The following is an 18825-nucleotide window of genomic DNA, read 5'->3' on the forward strand; positions in this document are numbered from 1 at the left end:
GCCAGGGCTATCGCCGTTTCTTCCGCGCAGTCGATGTCTGGAGTGCTTACCGAGGCCGCTGCTACCTCTTGTCCTTGGCCGTTGATCACGCTGATAGCGTGGGCCGCTCTGTTCTTGTACTTCGCCGCGTCGGTGTATCGGACTTCTCCTTGTTTTGGTCCTTCGTAGGCCTTACGCAGAGCTTTCACTCTCGCTCGCCTCCTTTCTCTGTGGTATTCAGGGTGCATGTTTCTCGGGATGCTGGCCACCGTGATCTTCTCCCTCAGGGGTAGAGGAACCCGCTGTTTTCTGGACTCATATTCGACTGGGTAGCCCAGTCTTATTAGCGTGTCCCTACCCGTGCTGGTGAGCTTGAGTCGCTCTATCTGGCTCGTCTTGTGGGCCTCTACTAGTTCCTCCCAAGTATTGTGGATGCCCAGGCTGAGTAGCTTCTCCGTCGACGTCGTCGGTGGAAGCCCCAGTGCCAGCTTGTAGGTCCTTCGTATTAGGGTGTTCAATTTGTCTCTCTCGCTGTTCTTGAGACCCAGGTACGGGGTGCCGTAAGTGACTCTGCTGATTACCAGGGCTTGTATTAATCTGATTGTGTCCTGCTCTTTCAGGCCGTGCTTTTTGTTTGTCACTCTTCGCACCAAGTGCGCGACTTGGGTAACTGTCGCTTGCAGTTTTTTAATGGCGGCGAGACCGGCACCGTCCTTCTGGAGAGTGAGGCCCAGAATACAGAGTGTGTCCACCTTTGGTATGTTGACTCCATTTAGTGTCAACGTTGGGTCAGGTGTCTCCTGCGGAGGCCGCCCTCTTGTCCTCTTTTTGAGGATCAGGAGCTCCGACTTTTCCGGCGCGCATGAAAGACCGCAGCGGTGCAGATAATGCTCGGTCCTGTCGATGGCTTCCTGCAGGGCGTCTTGTTGTTCGCCCGCCGATCCCGTGCACGTCCACATGGTCAGGTCGTCTGCATACATTGCGTGACGGATACCCCTGATGTTCTCCAAGAGGTTCGGCAATCCCCTCATCGCTATATTGAACAGCAACGGGGAGATCACCGACCCCTGGGGGGTTCCTTTCTGCGGTATTTGGAACTTCTCGGTCCTGAGATTCCCCAGGCCTATGGTCACCGTTCTACCCGTCAGGAAGTCCCGGACGTAGTTGTATGTCCGCCGTCCGCAGTTGGTATGTTGTAGGCTGTTTAGCACTGCTTCGTGTGAGACGTTGTCGAAGGCTCCCTTCACGTCGAGTGCCAGGATGGCACTCTTGTGGAATGTGCTGAGGCCGTCGACGACTTCTTCTTTCAGCTGAAGTACAATGTCCTGGGTGGAGAGGTTAGGCCGGAAACCGAACATAGTGTTCGGCAGGTGCCCACCTTCTTCCAGATAGGGCGAGAGACGATTGTGGACCATGTGCTCGAAGAGTTTTCCCGCGCACGACGTGAGAGAGATCGGACGCAGGTTCTGTAAGTTGATGGGCTTGCCGGGTTTCGGGATCATCGTTACGTCCGCGTGCTTCCAGGAAGCCGGTATACTGCCGTTCTCCCAGCTTTCATTGATAAACTTTAGTAAACTCTCCGTTGCCCCGTCGTCCAGGTTACGGAGGGTCTTGTTGTTAATTTTATCCCTGCCGGGCGTCGTGTTTCTTGTGAGATTTCTTAAGGCTGCCACGATCTCCGACTTGGTGAAAGGTTGGTCTAAATCCGGATTGGGTTCCCCCTCGTACTCCGGGTGAATGACCGGCTGCGTCTTCCGTTGTTGCTCGTCTCCGATGTATTTCTCGGTGATGGCTTCGAGCGCTTCTTGTTCAGTACCCTGGAAGTTGTGTATAAGTCTTTGTATGTATTGCCCCGTGACAGTTTTTGATTCCGTCTTCGCGAGAAGGGTCTTTAGAATGGCCCAGGTCTTTCGGTTGCTGAGGGTTCCCTGTAACTGGTCGCACATTTGATTCCAGTTCTGACGTCCGAGTTTTTCAGCATACTCCTCCGCCTGCCGCGAGACTGCGGCAATGCGGATCTTGAGTTTGCGGTTTCTCTTCTGCTTCTTCCATCTCTTCAAAAGTCCTCGCCTGGCCTCCCAGAGGTGAAGTAGGTGTGGGTCGACTTCGGGATTGTCCGCAGTGAGTTGGATGGTCTTTGTGTACTTGGTAACCAAGTCCATCACGTTCTTGGTCCACTCCTCGATGTCCTCTAGGCTTCTGGGGTGTTCGTCTTTCCGGAAAGCAGACCAGTCCGTAATTTTGGCCTGACCTAATCTCACAGGGGTTTTGTGGTGCATGATTTCAGTCTGGATGATATGATGGTCGCTGCCCAGAGTCTCGTCCAGTCTCGACCACTCGACTTGCCTTAAGCCAGTGGAGAAGGTCAGGTCTGGGCTGGTGTCTCTGGAGACACTGTTGCCGATTCTAGTTGGTATTAGGGGATCGGTCCACAACGTCAGCTGGTGGTGTTGTGCCGCGTTGTGCACGTCCATACCCTTCTTGTTGGTTGATCGGTAGCCCCAAGCCACATGTGGAGCGTTAAAGTCACCCACCACGAGAAGTTTTTGACCGTTGGTGACTTTCTTCACTTCTCTCAGGAACTTGTCCAAGTCCTTTAGTGTGTCGCGCGGAGGACTGTATACATTCAGGATGTAGAGGCTCTGCAGGGTTTTCTTGGGAGGAACCAGCTCAATCAGAGTGTGTTCGATTCTGTGGTTGATTTGGTGCTGCTGCGTCGTGTAGTGCTTCTTGATGAGGACGGCGGTCCGGGTCCTTCCTTGGGCAATGTACGTTTTGTAGCCGCGCATCGTAATATTATTTGTTTCTGTTTCCTGTAACGCGATGACGTCAGGTTGGTGTAGGGTGCATAGGTGAAGTAAATTTTGCCGTTTCCGATTTATTCCTCTGCAATTCCACTGCCAAATTTTGAGGGTTTCGGTCCCTTCTTTCTTCTTTGCTATCTTATTCGCCATCTTGGCTTCCCAGAGTCTCGTTCATCTGGGATTCTCTGATGGGGTATTTTGGCTTTTTCCTTGCCTGCTCTTTTTCCCTTTCTAGAATGGAGATGCGTTGGTTGAGTTCGTTGCCCATCTGGGTGATCTCCTGGCGGAGCGTTTGTACGGCTGCTTGGACGGCGGCTGGCACAGATTTGCTTATGGTGTCGACGGCCTGAGCCAGTTCGGCTCGGAACTCATTTCTCAGTTCGGCCTTGTCTTCGGTTCGGGCCTTGTTCATCTTGTACTCTATTCCCGAATCGAGGTCCTCCATCGGGGGAGTATGTTCCCTCGGCGGCGTTGGTGTTGTGGTCAGTTTCTGCTGTTTTTGCAATTCGTCAATGAGATGTTGGAGCTTCCTCTCCAGGGCTTGTTCCCTGGCCTGAGCTCTTCTGTCGCGTTCCTCCTGGCGACCTTCTTGCTCTTCTAGACGTTTCATGAGCACTTCATTCCGCTTGATCAGGTCGGCGTTTTGCCTTCTAAGAGAGGAGATGGTTTCCTCGTATCTCGCATTTCGCTCTTGTGTCGGCTGTGAGGGAAATGAGTCGGTTGTCGACTTGGAACTGGCTATCACTTCCGCCCAGGTGATCTTCTGCTGTTGTTGCTGTGGCTTACTTGTTCCATATTGCGAGGAGCTTGAACTTGTCTCCCTTGTTATAGGTGGTTGTCGGCCTCTTGATTGACTTCTCTCCCTCACGTACAGGGGTGGGGGTCTTGGCTTGAGCCTTTTCTCGCACTCCTTGCTTGCCGTCTCGTGAGGTAGTCCACATAGTTTGCACTGCAACTGGCAATCATGATCTGCTTGTGGGTTTTGCACCCCGCACCGGTTGCAGATATGTTTGTCTGGGTTGGGGCATACGTCCTGCCGGTGGCCGATTTCTCCGCAGGCCTTGCAATACTGTACCGATCTGCGGTATGGACGACAACGTGTGTACGAGCCGGCCACCTTCACATAGAAAGGGATGTGCGGACCTTCGAAGGTGATAACTGCTGAGGTGGATTTGCCGAGCATCCTCGCATGCAGGATGCCACAGTTGTTGGCTGCCAGTAGTTCCGCAAGTCGTTTCTCCGTCGTACACGCAGTGATACCGTGCACGACTCCACGTACTGTTCCTGGGAGCGGTTTGATGTACGGCGTCATCTCGTATGTGGCCGCCCCAAGTTCGATGCTGCTGATGGAACCGAGCTTCAGTGCGTAGTCCTCGTCTGCGGTGCTGGCAATTATCAGGTTCTGCTTCCACTGCGTTTGGATGGTTACGTTCGCGCAAAATTCTTTAAAAGGAGAACCACTTGCCCTTGCAAGTCCTTCGGCGATCTTCTCGTCCGGCCAGCTGGACAGTTTCATGCCGGTTCTTGGTCGGTATACCACCTTGTAATCATTCTCTGGCAGCGGCGGCGTCACGCGTCGCGGCGGTGGCTTGCCGTTGGTTCGGCTTCCCTGATCTTGCTGCCGTTGGTGGTTGCTGTTGGCTTGCATGCTTGCTTCCACTCTCGGGTTGCTCCTCGCGTTCAGTCCTCCTTGCTGGTTCTGGGGTTTTTCTTGCTTTCCTCCCTCTTGTATGCGGTCCTCGTTCAGCGCCTTCTTGTTTTTTCTTGCCTTGATTGCTTGGAACCATGGGCCAGCTTGACTCAGCGTCTTGCCGCTGTTCTCGTCGAATTCCATGTTGCTCTGGACCGCTGTGGAGTCTTGGCTATTGTTCTCTATGTCCATTTCGTGAGCACTGCCGTTCGTTTCCCCTGCCATTCTCGGTGCTCGCGAGGCCACGCGGGCCCGCTCCTGGGGCGCGTGCGGCGTTCGGAGAACGGTGTTCGAATATGTCGAGGTGCTCGCTGCTCGGTGTCTCAAGGAAAACAAATCCACTCACCGCGGAAATTCTGCCGACTTTCGATGCCGATTGCCTTGTCGAGTTCAATGACACAAAATCGTGAAGTTTGGTTAAGGTTAACTGCAATAACTCGCGATAAAAGCAGCAGCCCATGCGAAGCGCGTCCGCTCCACTCGGCCCCCTGGCGCAGATTCAGACGGACTATAGCAAGTTGGCCGAGTTCCACGCAGAACGCACAGCCCTGGAGCACGAACAATGTAGCAGACGGTACGAAACCACTCCTCTAGACATTACTGCACCGGTTGCATAGATTTTCTTCAATACCACGCTGGCTACTATGGCACTCACGAGCACGTGGCCACGCGCTCGTGCGTTCGTCGTAACTCTGCTCGTCGCTGTGCACCACCGACACCACCATTCGCTTCGTGCACGCAATCCGATTAGTCAAAGATTACTTCGCTGCATAAATGGCGAGAACTTTCGAGAAAGATCCGGTACAGGAAGGCGAGCGATAACCTCGTAACAGTGGTTAGGCAGTGAAAAATCACTCACAGGAAGAAAAAAAAACAGACAATGTATACGTGTCAGCATATCCGCGTGCCCCGTGGGTTACGAGTGTCATATGTCGGAAACAATGCGTTTTAAGACCCTTATACTTCAGTACTTTAGTGTTTTTGTGTGCAAGAAAATGTGCGCGCGCCATTATAGCAAACATACTGCTACAAATAAAGATTTAAAAACAAGAAAGCGGCTGACAGATGGAATAGCACACTGTGGTATAAATTTCGTAAACAGGGATAAGGTGCCTCAGAAAGGCTTTCTGAGGCACCTTATCCCTGTTTACGAACTTCATACCAAAATAAAGATTTAGTTCACCGTCTTGTCTTCTTTAATTCGCCGTGTCTTACGCTGCGAAACGAGGGTGTCATGTCGAATATCACAATCAAGGAGGTTTTAAAAAAAATTGTACGCAGAATCTCCTTAGGGAGATATGTGAATGATGCGTAAGCATTTCGAAGTAATGTACGACGTGGCGTTCAGTGGTCGCGCGCTGATGTGTTTGGTTTTATTGCGAGAACGGTGGTGAAAGAATCGCAAAACGAAGAAGCGCGGTTCCGACACCGAACTGTTAAGAGAGGCCTGCACGACACGACGTATAGAAGAGGCGAGTAGAAGTATTGTTCACTCGTGTTATAGGAAGCTCGCAGCGTACGTGGACGTGGGGTGAAATGACGAGGGAGATGTAGGAAATTAAGGAAATGCACGCAGCTTTCCCTGGAACGTCGGTGTCGGGCGGCGTTGCCGCGGCGTCGTTCCTCCTGCCTGTAGCATTCGGCAGCGTGTTGCTGTAGTTCCCTGCTCTGCGCAGCGTCGTTCATTTGTTTCTGGCGTAATCTGTATTCACGCTGGATACTCTGCATTCCTGCGTTTCTGTTCTTCACTAAGAGGCTGCGGTCGTCTTGGCGCGGCTATACGCTAAAAACGCGACAGCGCTGCGGCGACACGATCTGCTGCGCAAGGCGGCGCCAGGTGCGCTGATGATGCAAGCAAACTACTGCAGCTGCCGATGGCAGGTGCGCCGATGACGTTCCGATCCGAAGTCACGGCTGCTCCACAGTTCTGGTGCATGCCCGATTGTACACGTCACGTGGTCAGAGACAAGCTCGTGCCACTGCTTGCGCGATCGTCTCTGGCTCTATCTTGAAATTACACAAGGAGGGATGGACGGACAGTTTTCTCGTTGGATAACCATAGAAATGCTTACACATTTAAAGAAGCCGGACTGGCAGCCCCCGTGGTTTCTTACCGGCACAGATTAAGCCAGAGTTTGCTTATTCTTCTACTCTGAAAGAGGGCCGCGACAGCGATAACTTCTCACAGCTCAATCTTTTTGGTCAGTTATTGCAAATGCTATAGGGGTACTTGAAGATAAAAGCTCGAACTTATTGCTTAAAATGCTACCTTTGGCTGCGTATTGACATCCTGGTGTGCCACAAAGTTTGAACAAAGTAAAAACGTTTTGACTTCCTTCTGAAACCGGTGGCACAAATACAGGCGTCTATGCCTGTACGGCTGTATGTACAGTTCCTGTAGCCTACACATGAATTTGGCGCCTCCTAGGGAGCATCTTAATAACACAGTATTCAAAATCATGATTCATTTTGTTATATTAAAGGTTCGTGCAAGCCGGCGCTGGTAGGTCCAATACGAAATGAGCGTTATCAGCGTGACCCAGCGTTTCTGGCAGGAAAGTCCTGAGCGCTATTTTCAATCAAGACAGATTCCGGTTATTATGGTGGAACAAAACTGCGCTTTAAGTCGTGTAAACTGTGCTTAGAGAGCATCTCATTTGAAGTTCGCCTTAGTTAGGTATTCACCGTGACATGGAATTACAGTTGGCAGCACCGTCACCGCGCTTGCGTGAAGGAGCTAGGCGGCAGGCGCCGCGCACTGAAATGTGTACGGCGGCGTATACGATTTGGTCCGATTTTGTGGTAATGAAACGCGCTGACGCACTGATCTACTATTGCCCTCCAAGGATGCACTTTTGCACTAAAGGATCAGAAAGTTTCTGTTTGCTTGAGAGAAGCGCAAACTATCGTTCAACGGGGGGGACTGGCACTCAGCCACACAGTCTCTGTTTCGGCATTTTCTTGGGACTTTCTTTTTGTATGCTTCACTTGCTTTCCGTCTACTCTGTTAATATTGTTTTCACGTTTATGATACCTCGTCATTTGCGTCTCTTGCACTAGCTTGAAAACGTCTGTATCCCTGTACAATGAAGGTAAGGTAGCAAGTTTAATTGGCACTCGACATCAGAAGTTCTACGCATACATGTCAGTTTATTTTCTTTCTTTTTTCAATTCGCTGTGAAATACAAACAGATATTGAGTTCAATCAAGCAAGCTAGGCCACTGTTACTGACAGCATGTTACTGGGACCATGAGGTCACTCCAAACGAAATTATTTTGTCGCTAGTACACGGTTACGCGCACGACAGCGATGCGACAAAAATCCACCGACGATTGCGATACTCCCTAAATTTCGAGCTATAGCTGCTATAGCGATATATTGTGGCAAAACTCGATTATGAACGACAGCGCCCTCTCGGCGGCGGCGCCGAGCCTCTGCTCAGCCAGCTCGTTCAGCAGCAGCGGCACACGAACCGTTTCCACCAGTTGCGTGGCTCATTGTTCACAAAGCGTGAACACGGGAACGCGCGGCTCGAGTGGAGCGCATTCTCTACCGGTGGCGCCGCAGGCGTAGTGGCGCATGCGCCGTGGGACCGAATCCCACGCTGGGGCTTCAACGAAGCTTCATTCCCCGTAAGCCAATTCTTGCCGGTGCCTAAAGCATCTCCTCGACGAGACAAACACTAAAACCAACCAACGCAACACACTGGCGCGCACCCTACACACAGCAAAGCGAAAATATTCGAACAATGAAATTTTATCCAAACTAGTGAAGAAGTACCTATCAGTCGCATCTGGCCCTACACCACCTTCCCCTGAATACGAAGGCTCCGACAACCCTGAGCTCGACGCAGAATTCGGGATTGAGGAGATCAGGCAGGCGCTCCATGCCCTCAACGGCAGATCGGCTCCGGGTCCGGACAAGATCACAAACAAAGCTCTACGGAACCTGGACGAAAAGTCCATCGAATACCTAACGGACATCATTAACCAAACATGGAGCAGCGGTAAAGTCCCGGAAATGTGGAAATCGGCCAACACCATTCTTATCCCCAAGCCAGGCAAGCCGCCCAGCCTCGATAACCTCCGCCCAATTTCGCTCACATCGTGCGTAGGGAAGGTTGCTGAGCACGCAATCCTAAACAGGCTTTCACGCTACCTGGAGGACCACGACATTTACCCGCACAACATGATCGGCTTCAGGGTCGGACTGTCGACGCAGGACGCGATGAAGCTCATCAAGCATCACATTATTGACTGTACTACGCGGGACACGAGAGCCATACTAGGTCTAGATCTGGAAAAGGCCTTCGATAACGTTCTTCACTCGTTCGTTTTGAACACAATCTCGAGTCTTAACCTGGGGAAGCACTTTCATTCCTACACGAGATCTTTCCTGTCAAACAGAGAAGCCACCCTTAAGATCGGGGACCTGACTTCAGACATGATCAAGATGGGGTCTAAGGGGACGCCACAAGGGGCAGTCATATCCCCAACTCTCTTTAACCTCGTCATGATTGGGCTATCCAGGACACTCTCTGCTATCGACGGTATCAGTCATACCATATACGCAGACGACGTTACCATCTGGTGTACGGGAGGTAGTGACGGACAGGTAGAGACGGCCCTGCAAGAGGCGATTGATGCTACCCAGAGATACCTTGAGTCCACGGGCCTTCGGTGCTCACCGCACAAGTCGGAACTGCTACTTTATCGACCCAAGCGAAGAGGCCCGAAACCGAAGGGGTGGAAACCACTCGCCGATTGCGACACAAACCTGCGCACAAACGACGGAGGATATATTCCGAGGGTGGATGCTATCCGGATTCTCGGCATGATGGTAGAGTCGAATGGTTCAAACAACCAGACAGTGCTGCGACTCACTAAGAAGACGGACAATGCCATCAGGCTAATCAGAAGAGTGGCCAACCGGCAGCAAGGCCTCGGAGAAGATAACCTCGTGAGATTGGTACATGCGTTCGTAATGTGTCATTTCACTTACGTCGCGGCTATGCACAACTGGCAAAGATCGGAGCGGGATAAGCTCAACGCATTAATCAGAAAAGGAATAAAGAGAGCTCTTGGCCTCCCCATATACACTCACACGGAACGCTTACTTCAACTTGGCATGCATAACACGCTAGAGGAAATAGCGGAAGCACAGGAGAGGGCCCAGTTCGTCAGGCTATCTACCACACAAGCTTGAAGACACATCTTAAAGGAGCTGGGCGTTTCCCCCACAGTAATCAAAACAAAATTCTGTAGCATCCCTCGAGAGCAGCGGGACCGCATCATTGTCGCCCCGATCCCACGAAACGTCCAACCAGAGCACAACGTGGGAAGACGTCGGGCGCGCGCGAAGGCTCTCCTGGAAAAGGCTCGTGAACGGGCTTCGGAGAACAGTTTCGTAGACGCAGCGCGCTACGTCGACGGACAGGCCTTCGCTGTAGTTAGCGTAGATCATGAAAGGCAAATAACAAACGCAATCTCGATTCGGACGACGTCCTCTGAGATCGCAGAGCAGGCTGCAATAGCGATGGCCTTATTGGACGACAAGAGGACATCAATCTACAGTGACTCCATATCAGCTGTTAGGGCGTTTGCCAAAGGAACCATATCCGAGCTGGCCCTAAGGATACTAGGAAGCAAGGAGATCAAGCCACACACATTGATATGGTTTCCAGTCCACATGGGACAGATCGAGGGTGCCCCGCCCAACCTCAACGAGTCGGCACACGGAGCTGCGCGAGGGATCATCAACCGCGTAGCTACCGGGCAGCGTGACGCTGGGGCTACTGACAATCGGGACTCTCCTTCCTCCTACACGGAAATTACTAAGCACTTTTATTTGGCTCGGAGGATCGACCCCCCCCCCCCCACATTGCAAACTCAATAGACCTCAAGCTTTGACACTAAGGCTTCTACAGACGGGGGCTTACCCAAACCCCCTACTTCTTCACAAGGTGTACCCCGAAATTCAGACAACAAATGCATGTGCACTATGCAATAATTTAGCGAATTTACCTCACATGCTCTGGCGATGTCCCGCGTTACACAGCGATAAAAACAACACTTCTTTACGTTGGGATGCGGTCCTACACAGCCCCAACCTCGAAGAACAGTTATGGGCTGTCCAACGGGCCTGCGACGCTGCGGAGAGGCTCGGCCTCTCTGTCCCGACGTGGGAGCGGCCCGCTGCGCGCTAGTGCGCGCCCTAAAGGACCCTAATAAAGTTTTTCATCCATCCATCCATCCTAGGCTTGTGCCTCAGGAGCGAAGGGAGAAAGACAGCTGAGCCGAATCGACGACGGAAAAGAACCGCGAGCCGTGGCTTCGCGTGCCCGCGATCAGGCGCCATCTTCGTTTTCTTCTCATGCGAGCGCGCGCTATCCGGGCGCCGCCCAAGGGAGGGCTCTACCAACGGTGTTCGAATTCCGGGCAGGAGCGGCCACAGCAATCGCGGAGGGATTTCATGTTAGAACCCCTCAAAAATCCGAGCTGCTACTTCTGCCATCCCACCGGGGGAGCGGAAAACACATGTCTAGCATAGAGGTAATCCTAAACCACATCCCCGTTACTAGAGTGGACAGGCTCCGGGTGCTCGGTTTACACATTCAAAGCAACCGGCTCAACACATATACTCTACATGCACTCCAGACCACAGTCGATCACACCCTGCGTCTTCTAGGGCGAGTCTCCAATAAACATGGCGGACTAAAGGAGGCCGAACTTCTCCGCTTGATTCAGGCCTTCGTTATCAGTAAGATTACATTCGCAACACCATATCTAAATTTCCTTAAATCAGAATCAGATAAGATCGACACTCTTTTACGCAAAATATATAAATTCGCTCTCGGGGTCCCCATACGTACCTCCACTGAAAGGCTAATGCTTACTGGAACTTTCAACACACTTTCTGAACTCACAGAAGCCCACCTCACATCCCAATATAGCAGACTTTCCAATACCGCAACAGGTCGACACATTCTACAAACTCTTTCTATCACTCCGGCACCCATCATCAAGACTAAATACACCATTCCATATCACATACACGAGAACCTCTGCATCCCCCCACTTCCTAAAAACATGCACCCTGTGCATCACAAACAGCGCAGGAGGCAGCGAGCAAAGGCTCTCCAAAAACAATTCTCCACCTCTAAAGACGTGCTCTATGTTGATGCAGCCGAATATGGGAACAGAAATCATTACGCAATATCAGTCATTAACTCTCACGGGCAGGTCGCTGCGGCCGCCTCCATTCCTGGCTCTTCCTCGGAGGAGGCGGAGGAAGCGGCCATAGCCCTGGCCCTCACAATTCCAAATTCATCAATTATCGTTAGCGACTCCAAAGCAGCCATTTATAACTTCGGAGCGGGTAGGGTCTCTAAGCCAGCTTTTTCTCTCCTCTTGGCTCATCCTTTCAATCAAACTGTGGCATTAATCTGGACTCCCGCGCATGCGGGCCTTGCCGGAAACGAGGCGGCTCATGCCAGTGCCCGAGGATTTACAGTCCGGGCTCAGGCATCAGATGCGTCGGACCTCGCCACGGAGGAGGCGCCGTTTACAGCGCGGGATCGACTTATTACTTACCACGAAATCTGCACACACTACCGATTAGACCGCTTAACCTTTCCGCCACTCATGGGCAAATCCCCGCGTAGGTGTGAAGTTCTGTGGCGACAGCTGCAGACTCGCACCTTTCCGTCCCCTTACCTCCTCCACCGCATTCATCCCGCGATTTACCTTTCTCCCTCTTGTAAATTCTGTGTATCTCCCAGAGCAGACTTAAACCATATCATGTGGGGGTGCCCTAAGCACCCCCTTCCCCCTTTCCTCAAGCAATTAATATCTAGTGAGGAGCAGTGGGAGGCTGCCTTGCGCAGCTCCAGGCCCGATCTTCAGGAGGCCATCCTGGAGTGGGCTGAGAGGATAAAGGAGGCCTACTTCAAGTAGTTCCTCCCCCCACCCTCTATTCCATTGCCCCCTTCCCTTTAAAGAGGGATAAATAAAGTTTTTCATCATCATCATCATCATGTTAGAAAGAAAGAGAGCGCCTGTGTAAGCGACACGTCGGTTGTTTCGCGTAGCAAGAAAAAGCAATTTTTAGAAATGACGCTGTAATCTGTACGCTCTTTGATATAACGCATTATTTGGCTTGATGCCAGAGCGCTTGCGCGATCCTAGTCTGCTGTGCATTTAGGTAGGCGAAATCTTCACAATAAGATTTAGTTGCGAGTTAGCGCTTGTCCTGCGCGTTGGTGTCTTTCTCTTAATTGCCCCGCCTTGAACCTGCGCTTACACCATTATTCATTTATTAGCCTCGTGCCTGGTCGCCGCCGGCATTCCGCTTTCGTCCTAAGCCTTTCGCCATACTCTCTCCCTCCACTTTCCCCTTCGCTATCGTCATCTTCAATCCGCGCTGCGCGTTCGTTCTTTCCTCATTCACAGGGTTCGTTCGCTCGGTTACGTAGGGGCAACGCCGACGCTCGTCGCGGGAACGGCCACCTAAGAGCTGCGCTATAAGATTATGTCAGGTGCTAAAGTCACTTCGCTGTTGCGTCAAACTAACGCCACCATGAAGAGCGAAAGGAAATTGCATGCCGCATTTTAAATTACTCTTATGACGTCTTGCTTCGAGAGAGAGCCATTTCAGACGTGGTCCACACAAAGTACCCCATTTTAGCTTTCATTCGTAGCAGCGCAGCAAAGTACAAGAGCCCAATAAATTGCGAGGCAAAATGAGTTCACCGCAGTGGCATCAGAACCACATATTAAAGGAACTCCACCTCGGATTGCGTTACCGCTAAGCTATGTGTTTTAATTATCAGAATTATCGTAATGCAGTTATCATAAAATCGATATCACTGCATGCTTCCGATTCTTTTTTCTTCTGCTGAGCGATGTTCATGCCACTGATTTCATGTTTCACGGTATCAGAGATTGCAGATTGCACATCATGAAAATGTCGTTAAAGCACGGCTTTCACGTCTCCCTGTTAGCACTTCGTTTGTTTAAAACAAGATAAATTGATTTTTTATGTGTGCGTGTGTACGTGACTTAGACGAAACACGAAGCGATAAGAAAATAACTGATTGTGGCGAGTGGATGGGGAAACAATCACACATCGCGCTATCGACGCGGGCAGTCACTGGCCTCAGCACAACGCAATGACGACTGCGCAAGGCTTCTGCGCACCTTCAAACAATGCGGACCGCCATTTGCGACTATATACTACAACCGACGGAGAAACGGTCTTTATATACACGCCGTACACGCACATGTAAACACGTAGCGCCCTGCAGACGACGAGTGGCGCAATCCTGTCTCTGTGATTCAGCCAGTGCCCTGATCTCTGATCAATCTCGCGGCAAATAGCGACAATTCGCAGTTCTAGCGACATTGCAGGAAATTTAAGCGAGGACACCCTGCCCCGGGACTCACCACTCTCCCAGTCCTCCATGATCCGCTCAAACCCAGCGCACATTGATGTAACAGTATTATGCAGGCCCTACGTTGTTTATCGCGCAGAAAGAAAATAAACCGTAATACACGTGCAAGTGGTTCGATGCATTTGTGCTAAAATGTTCCTAGCAATTTATTAAGAACATAAATAAAGAAAGTCACGTCCGATCAAAATGGTTGGCTAAACGCAAGCCTGTTAGTTAAACTTACTTGGAGTGCTGACTGAGAGACGGTTATCTACTGGTAAAGTGGTCTAAAATATCAGTTATCAAAGTGGAATGGCAGTACATTCTCTTTCACCGGTGAGGGAAGAAGCGGTAGACGAGGTGCCTGTCCATTTGGCTGCCGCCACTTTCCTCCTCTCACTCGACTGTTTGTCTTTCGCCCCCTCCATGCTCCACACATAGAGACATATAACGACCGTTTGCTGCCGCGACCATCGAAAAAAAAGAAGAATGTGAAATGGGGTTAACAGAAATTATTTTATTTTTTTATTCTTTTCCGGAAAAATTAAGAATATCTGCGTATAAATGAAAACTTTGCGCCTTACTTCCGCTGCCTAGCGACAGGCGAATTGGCGAATGACGAGCCAGCCAGGTGCCTGCGTCATTCTTCAGACACACCGCCGAAGCGAGCGAGACCGGCGGCGCATCTGGGCGTTGGCCTGTTCGGTCACCCGCCTGCCTGCTTTTCTCTGTTGGGATTTAGCCTGGTTTGGTGGGCTCCCGCCGAATTCTTGCGTTCCTTGTGAACTTCGACGTGGCACCACTGCACTATTGGACTACGGCAAGGTGAAAAATTTTGTTCGACAGTCTACGACGCATTTGAAGCAATTAGGCTTACGGCACGGCACCTGGTTAGACTTGTGACGCAGTTAACGAAAAACAGCGCGGCCGCCGTGGCGCACTTAATTTGAATTAATAAATCGTACTGGATGTTTGCGGCGATTTCTATGAGCCTCAATATTATTTTAACTTATATTGGCAGTTTTTGGACACGCTAGTCGCACAGGGTGCTGTAACGCAGTTTCGCGTGTAGTGAATCTTGTGACAAGTTTTGGGGCTTTATCTCACCGCCGAGACTATTGGTAACTAATTTCGTTACTTTTTGGGGTACTTTTCAAGCGCAGTGGGCGCGCCTGGCGGTGTGACGCGGTTAGCGAAAAGCAGCTCGGATGTGAAGCGCATTTTCGCGTCTACTGAATCTTACTGAGACAAGTTCGTGACTCTTTCTCTGACTCCCAAGATGATTGTAATTAATTTCTTTGCATTTTTTTATAACTTTTAGGCAACTCGCCGCGCGTGTCGTCACGCAGCGAAAATCAGCTCGGCCATGGTGACAAAATTAGGCGTGTACTGAATCTTACTGCGACATGTTTGTGACAATTTTTATGGCCCCGCAACAACTTAAACCTTTCGGTGCTCACGCTTGTTGAAAATGCAACGAGCGATTGCCAAGAGTGATAATAATGGAGTGTTTCTTGCGCCGACGGAACGCGCAATAGATAATGGCAAGAGGATCAAACGCCAGGAACTAGTAACTCGAAGAAAATTCTGCCTTCTGAAAGGCGCCTACGCATTTGTCTTGAGTTCGAGTACAAGGAATTCTGCGAGCGTCCAGCATAGTCTGGTTGAGAGCCTGTGTTGTGGCCAACTCTGTGTATTCGTAGCGTACTATCGCGTCGATTGTGGCCAAGATCTGGAAACGCGCAGTTGCCCGTGTATTCGTGCTATTATAGTGCAGGAAGTAAGGTCCGGGAAGAGGGGAATGCTTGGAAATAGAATGCTTTCGTGGTATGTGCGGTATTGTTTGGGGATGAGTCGGGCATTTTCTACGCCGTGCGTGTAAAAGCGAACTGTTTTTGTTTGTAATGCCGCCCATTCATCACTTTCACACGCTTCGCCTCTACAGGCATTATTCTTACATGTTAATACCAAATGACATTTGCTTGTAATTTAATTTTTTTCAGCTGACGTCGTCTGGTGCAGCTTCCTACGGGAACTACTGCTGCTTATCTGGTGTCACGACGTTGGATGAATGCCCAAAAAACCCGCAACGATCATTTATATCGAATAAACATTTCCTCATTTCACAAGCCGTCTTGCGTCTGTATGAAATTGCACGTGGCACATATTCGATGTAGGCTTGTAAAGATCGATCGCAATCTGCTTAATAAAATGCTTTCGCACCAAGACCGAGCGCGGTTGAGCTCAAGAAGCAAAAAAAAAAAAAAAAACGCTGCCGGCGTGACGCGTACCAGCTAGTATTCTAAGCGCGCGCACGAAACCGAACCCGGAAGTGTGGTTCAGCTATTAACGCCGACAGCTTGGTGCGCTGCAGTCAATTCGGCCGCTAGGCTCTATGGGAGTGTCCGCTCTTGTTTTATTTCTTTCGTTCCCCCTCTGAAACACCCCCTATAACGGACTGGAAATGAATGATGCATTGGCAGGACGATTCATTAGCCTAAGTGGGTGAAAGGATGGCAAGACTATCAAGAAAAATTAATAAGGAAGAGCGGCGGGCTGCAAATTAAAAATACAATAAACACTTGGTTGATAAGTCTTTCAAAGGAATTGGTCATGACACGAAATCGACACGTGTAGACCCGGAAGCCCTGGCAGCTTTGATGCACATTTTTGACCAACCGTGGTTGCTCAGTGGATATGGTGGTGTGCTGCTGAGCACGATGTCGCGGGATCGAATCCCGGCCACGGTGGCTGCATTTCGATGGGCGCGAAATGCGAAAACGCTCGTGTACTCAGATTTAGGTGCACGTTAAGGAACTCCAGGTGGTCGAAATTTCCGGAGTCCTCCACCACGGCGTGCCACATAATCAGAAAGTGGTTTTGGCACGTCAAACCCCATAATCTAATTTTTAGTGATGCACATTCACAAATACATGAATGTGCGCAGTCTTTTATTATTTGTAGTTTCACTGGAACCAATGACAGCGATAGCAAGTACGCGAGGCCTGTGCTGCTACGCATCACAAAGAGCACCCCGCGGGCTATCAGGCGGCGTATGTGTTTATGTTGGATGCAATGGTGAGTGCATATGTGACGTCGTTAAGGCCCGGCCTCACGGAGCACGGGGTGTTCCGTCTCGCTATAAGCGTATATGTGAGCGTACGGGTCTCCGAGTCCGTAGGGTTGCGGTTAAGGGTAGGCCGAACAGTCGCACGATACGCGCACAGTTGAGCTATTGGGGGCGAGCTCCACCACTGGAAAATCTGGCGCCACCGTCGGCGTGACGTGGCACGAGGGATCACGTGGACACAGTGGCCGCGTCGGCTGCTTCGGAAGCGCCGAAGCAAACTGAAAACGAAAGTTTAAAGTCCCACCTGGGCTGCGGTTCTGATTAAGTGGTGAGGTCTTACCGCCTTGGGGTATCTGCTTGACAGCATTTGAAAGCACTATAATAGGTAGTGGCTGCTTTAGGAGGCGTGCAGCATGGTAGGCTACTGCTCGGTGCCGCAGTGCCGGACGTACGCAAGGGAGCCCGGTGTCAGCCTTATTCACACTTAGCGACAGGACAAGAAGCTGCGTGAACCTTGGCTCGCGAGACCGGCAAACAGCCATCGGCTACAACTCGGGTATGCAGCAAACACAGACGCGAGGAAGATTTCTGCTACGGCGTCGGGACTGTGCGATGTTCGATGAGTAGCAGAAAGCGCGCACCGAGACGCTCGCCTGCGCCCGCTGCTCGGCCAATGTCATGACGCTTTATTTGGTCTACGAATTCGTTGATGCTAGATTCTGGCAAGTTCACTGCAATGGAAAGGGAACGACAAGAAGCACATTAAAAGGAGGTATGGTACGTGTTCATGTTTGTGTTATGAGTTAATGTGCTGGATTACGAAAAAGAAGCAGCGGAAAATCGCACGCTAAGAAGAACGATAAACATACAGTGCGACGCAACTTGAGAAATAATATCGAAAAGTCCAAGAATTTAGAAAAAAGAAGATTGAATCGTCGCGACGGCACATCACAGTCGCCGTAGGCATCGAAGTCTCTATATCGAAATTATTTTTGAACAGCTCTGATAGCGTCCAAGCAACAATGGCTGTTTGTGTAATGTCACGTGCTCACATCCTGCGCCCTAAAACTCATGGCACGGTGCGAAAACGCGCTCGCAGCGGAAGCAAAACATTGTGCGTAGGCATGCATGAAGACGTGCAATCGGTCGCTGCGAACCAGTGCGATCGCTGATTTGAGGATTCATTCTGTTACGCTCCATTCGGTTATACAGACACTCCACTATAAAGGCATATTTCCCATAGTTTGCTCTCAGCGTTTGCCTACCTTTCACGCAAGAAGACGGTTTGGGAGACTCCATCGAGGCGACCGCACGCTGTGGCGTTCACTACATATTCGGCAAAGAGATGGCATCTGTAAACGATTCTGCGATTCCAGTTTGCCCAAGATTAATATTTTGACAGTTAAAGATTTCCCGCGTTTCGAGAGTACTTACAGGAATCTCCAGGTGGTGTTTTTATTGAACGCCGTAAGCCAAACCTAAGAGGAGCGCACCGCGTTATCCCTGTTACTATATGCAAGGGAGGCGCTTCCGACAGATGGCGACTACGTAAGTCCTCGCCCCCAATAGGGAACTAGAAGGCTCCTAGTTCACTGTAGTTGAGCCCTCCATTGCGCGCAGCACAGTGCTGCAAGATCACTTTCGGGGCAAACGTTCGTGCTTGGACTTGGAAGAAAGTTTATTCTTAACTTGCGCAAAAGAGGCAATCACGATCGAGAAATCTGATCCCGATGGGGCTCGATCGCGATCGAAAGTGCGCCGTATGACACCCGTGTTACACCTGTGTGAAATTTTCTCTATTATAATAATAGAGAAAACCGAAAACATGTACTCAGTTGACGTGTCCACATA

The 18825-nt window shown here is 50.7% G+C and overlaps 1 protein-coding gene across 1 annotated transcript in view; it reads right to left on the reverse strand.

The window, feature by feature from the left end:
* The window catches only part of LOC142584292 (uncharacterized), a 34781-nt gene extending 20818 nt beyond the window's left edge, over positions 1–13963 (reverse strand). Inside the window, exon 1 of the mRNA XM_075694436.1 lies at positions 13918–13963. Coding sequence (XP_075550551.1) covers positions 13918–13960 — 43 coding nt within the window. The 5' untranslated portion in view covers positions 13961–13963. The remainder of the gene's footprint in view (positions 1–13917) is intronic.
* Positions 13964–18825: the final 4862 nt, after the last annotated feature.

This window comes from Dermacentor variabilis, chromosome 6 (assembly GCF_050947875.1).
Source record: "Dermacentor variabilis isolate Ectoservices chromosome 6, ASM5094787v1, whole genome shotgun sequence".
Classification (NCBI taxonomy): domain Eukaryota; kingdom Metazoa; phylum Arthropoda; class Arachnida; order Ixodida; family Ixodidae; genus Dermacentor; species Dermacentor variabilis.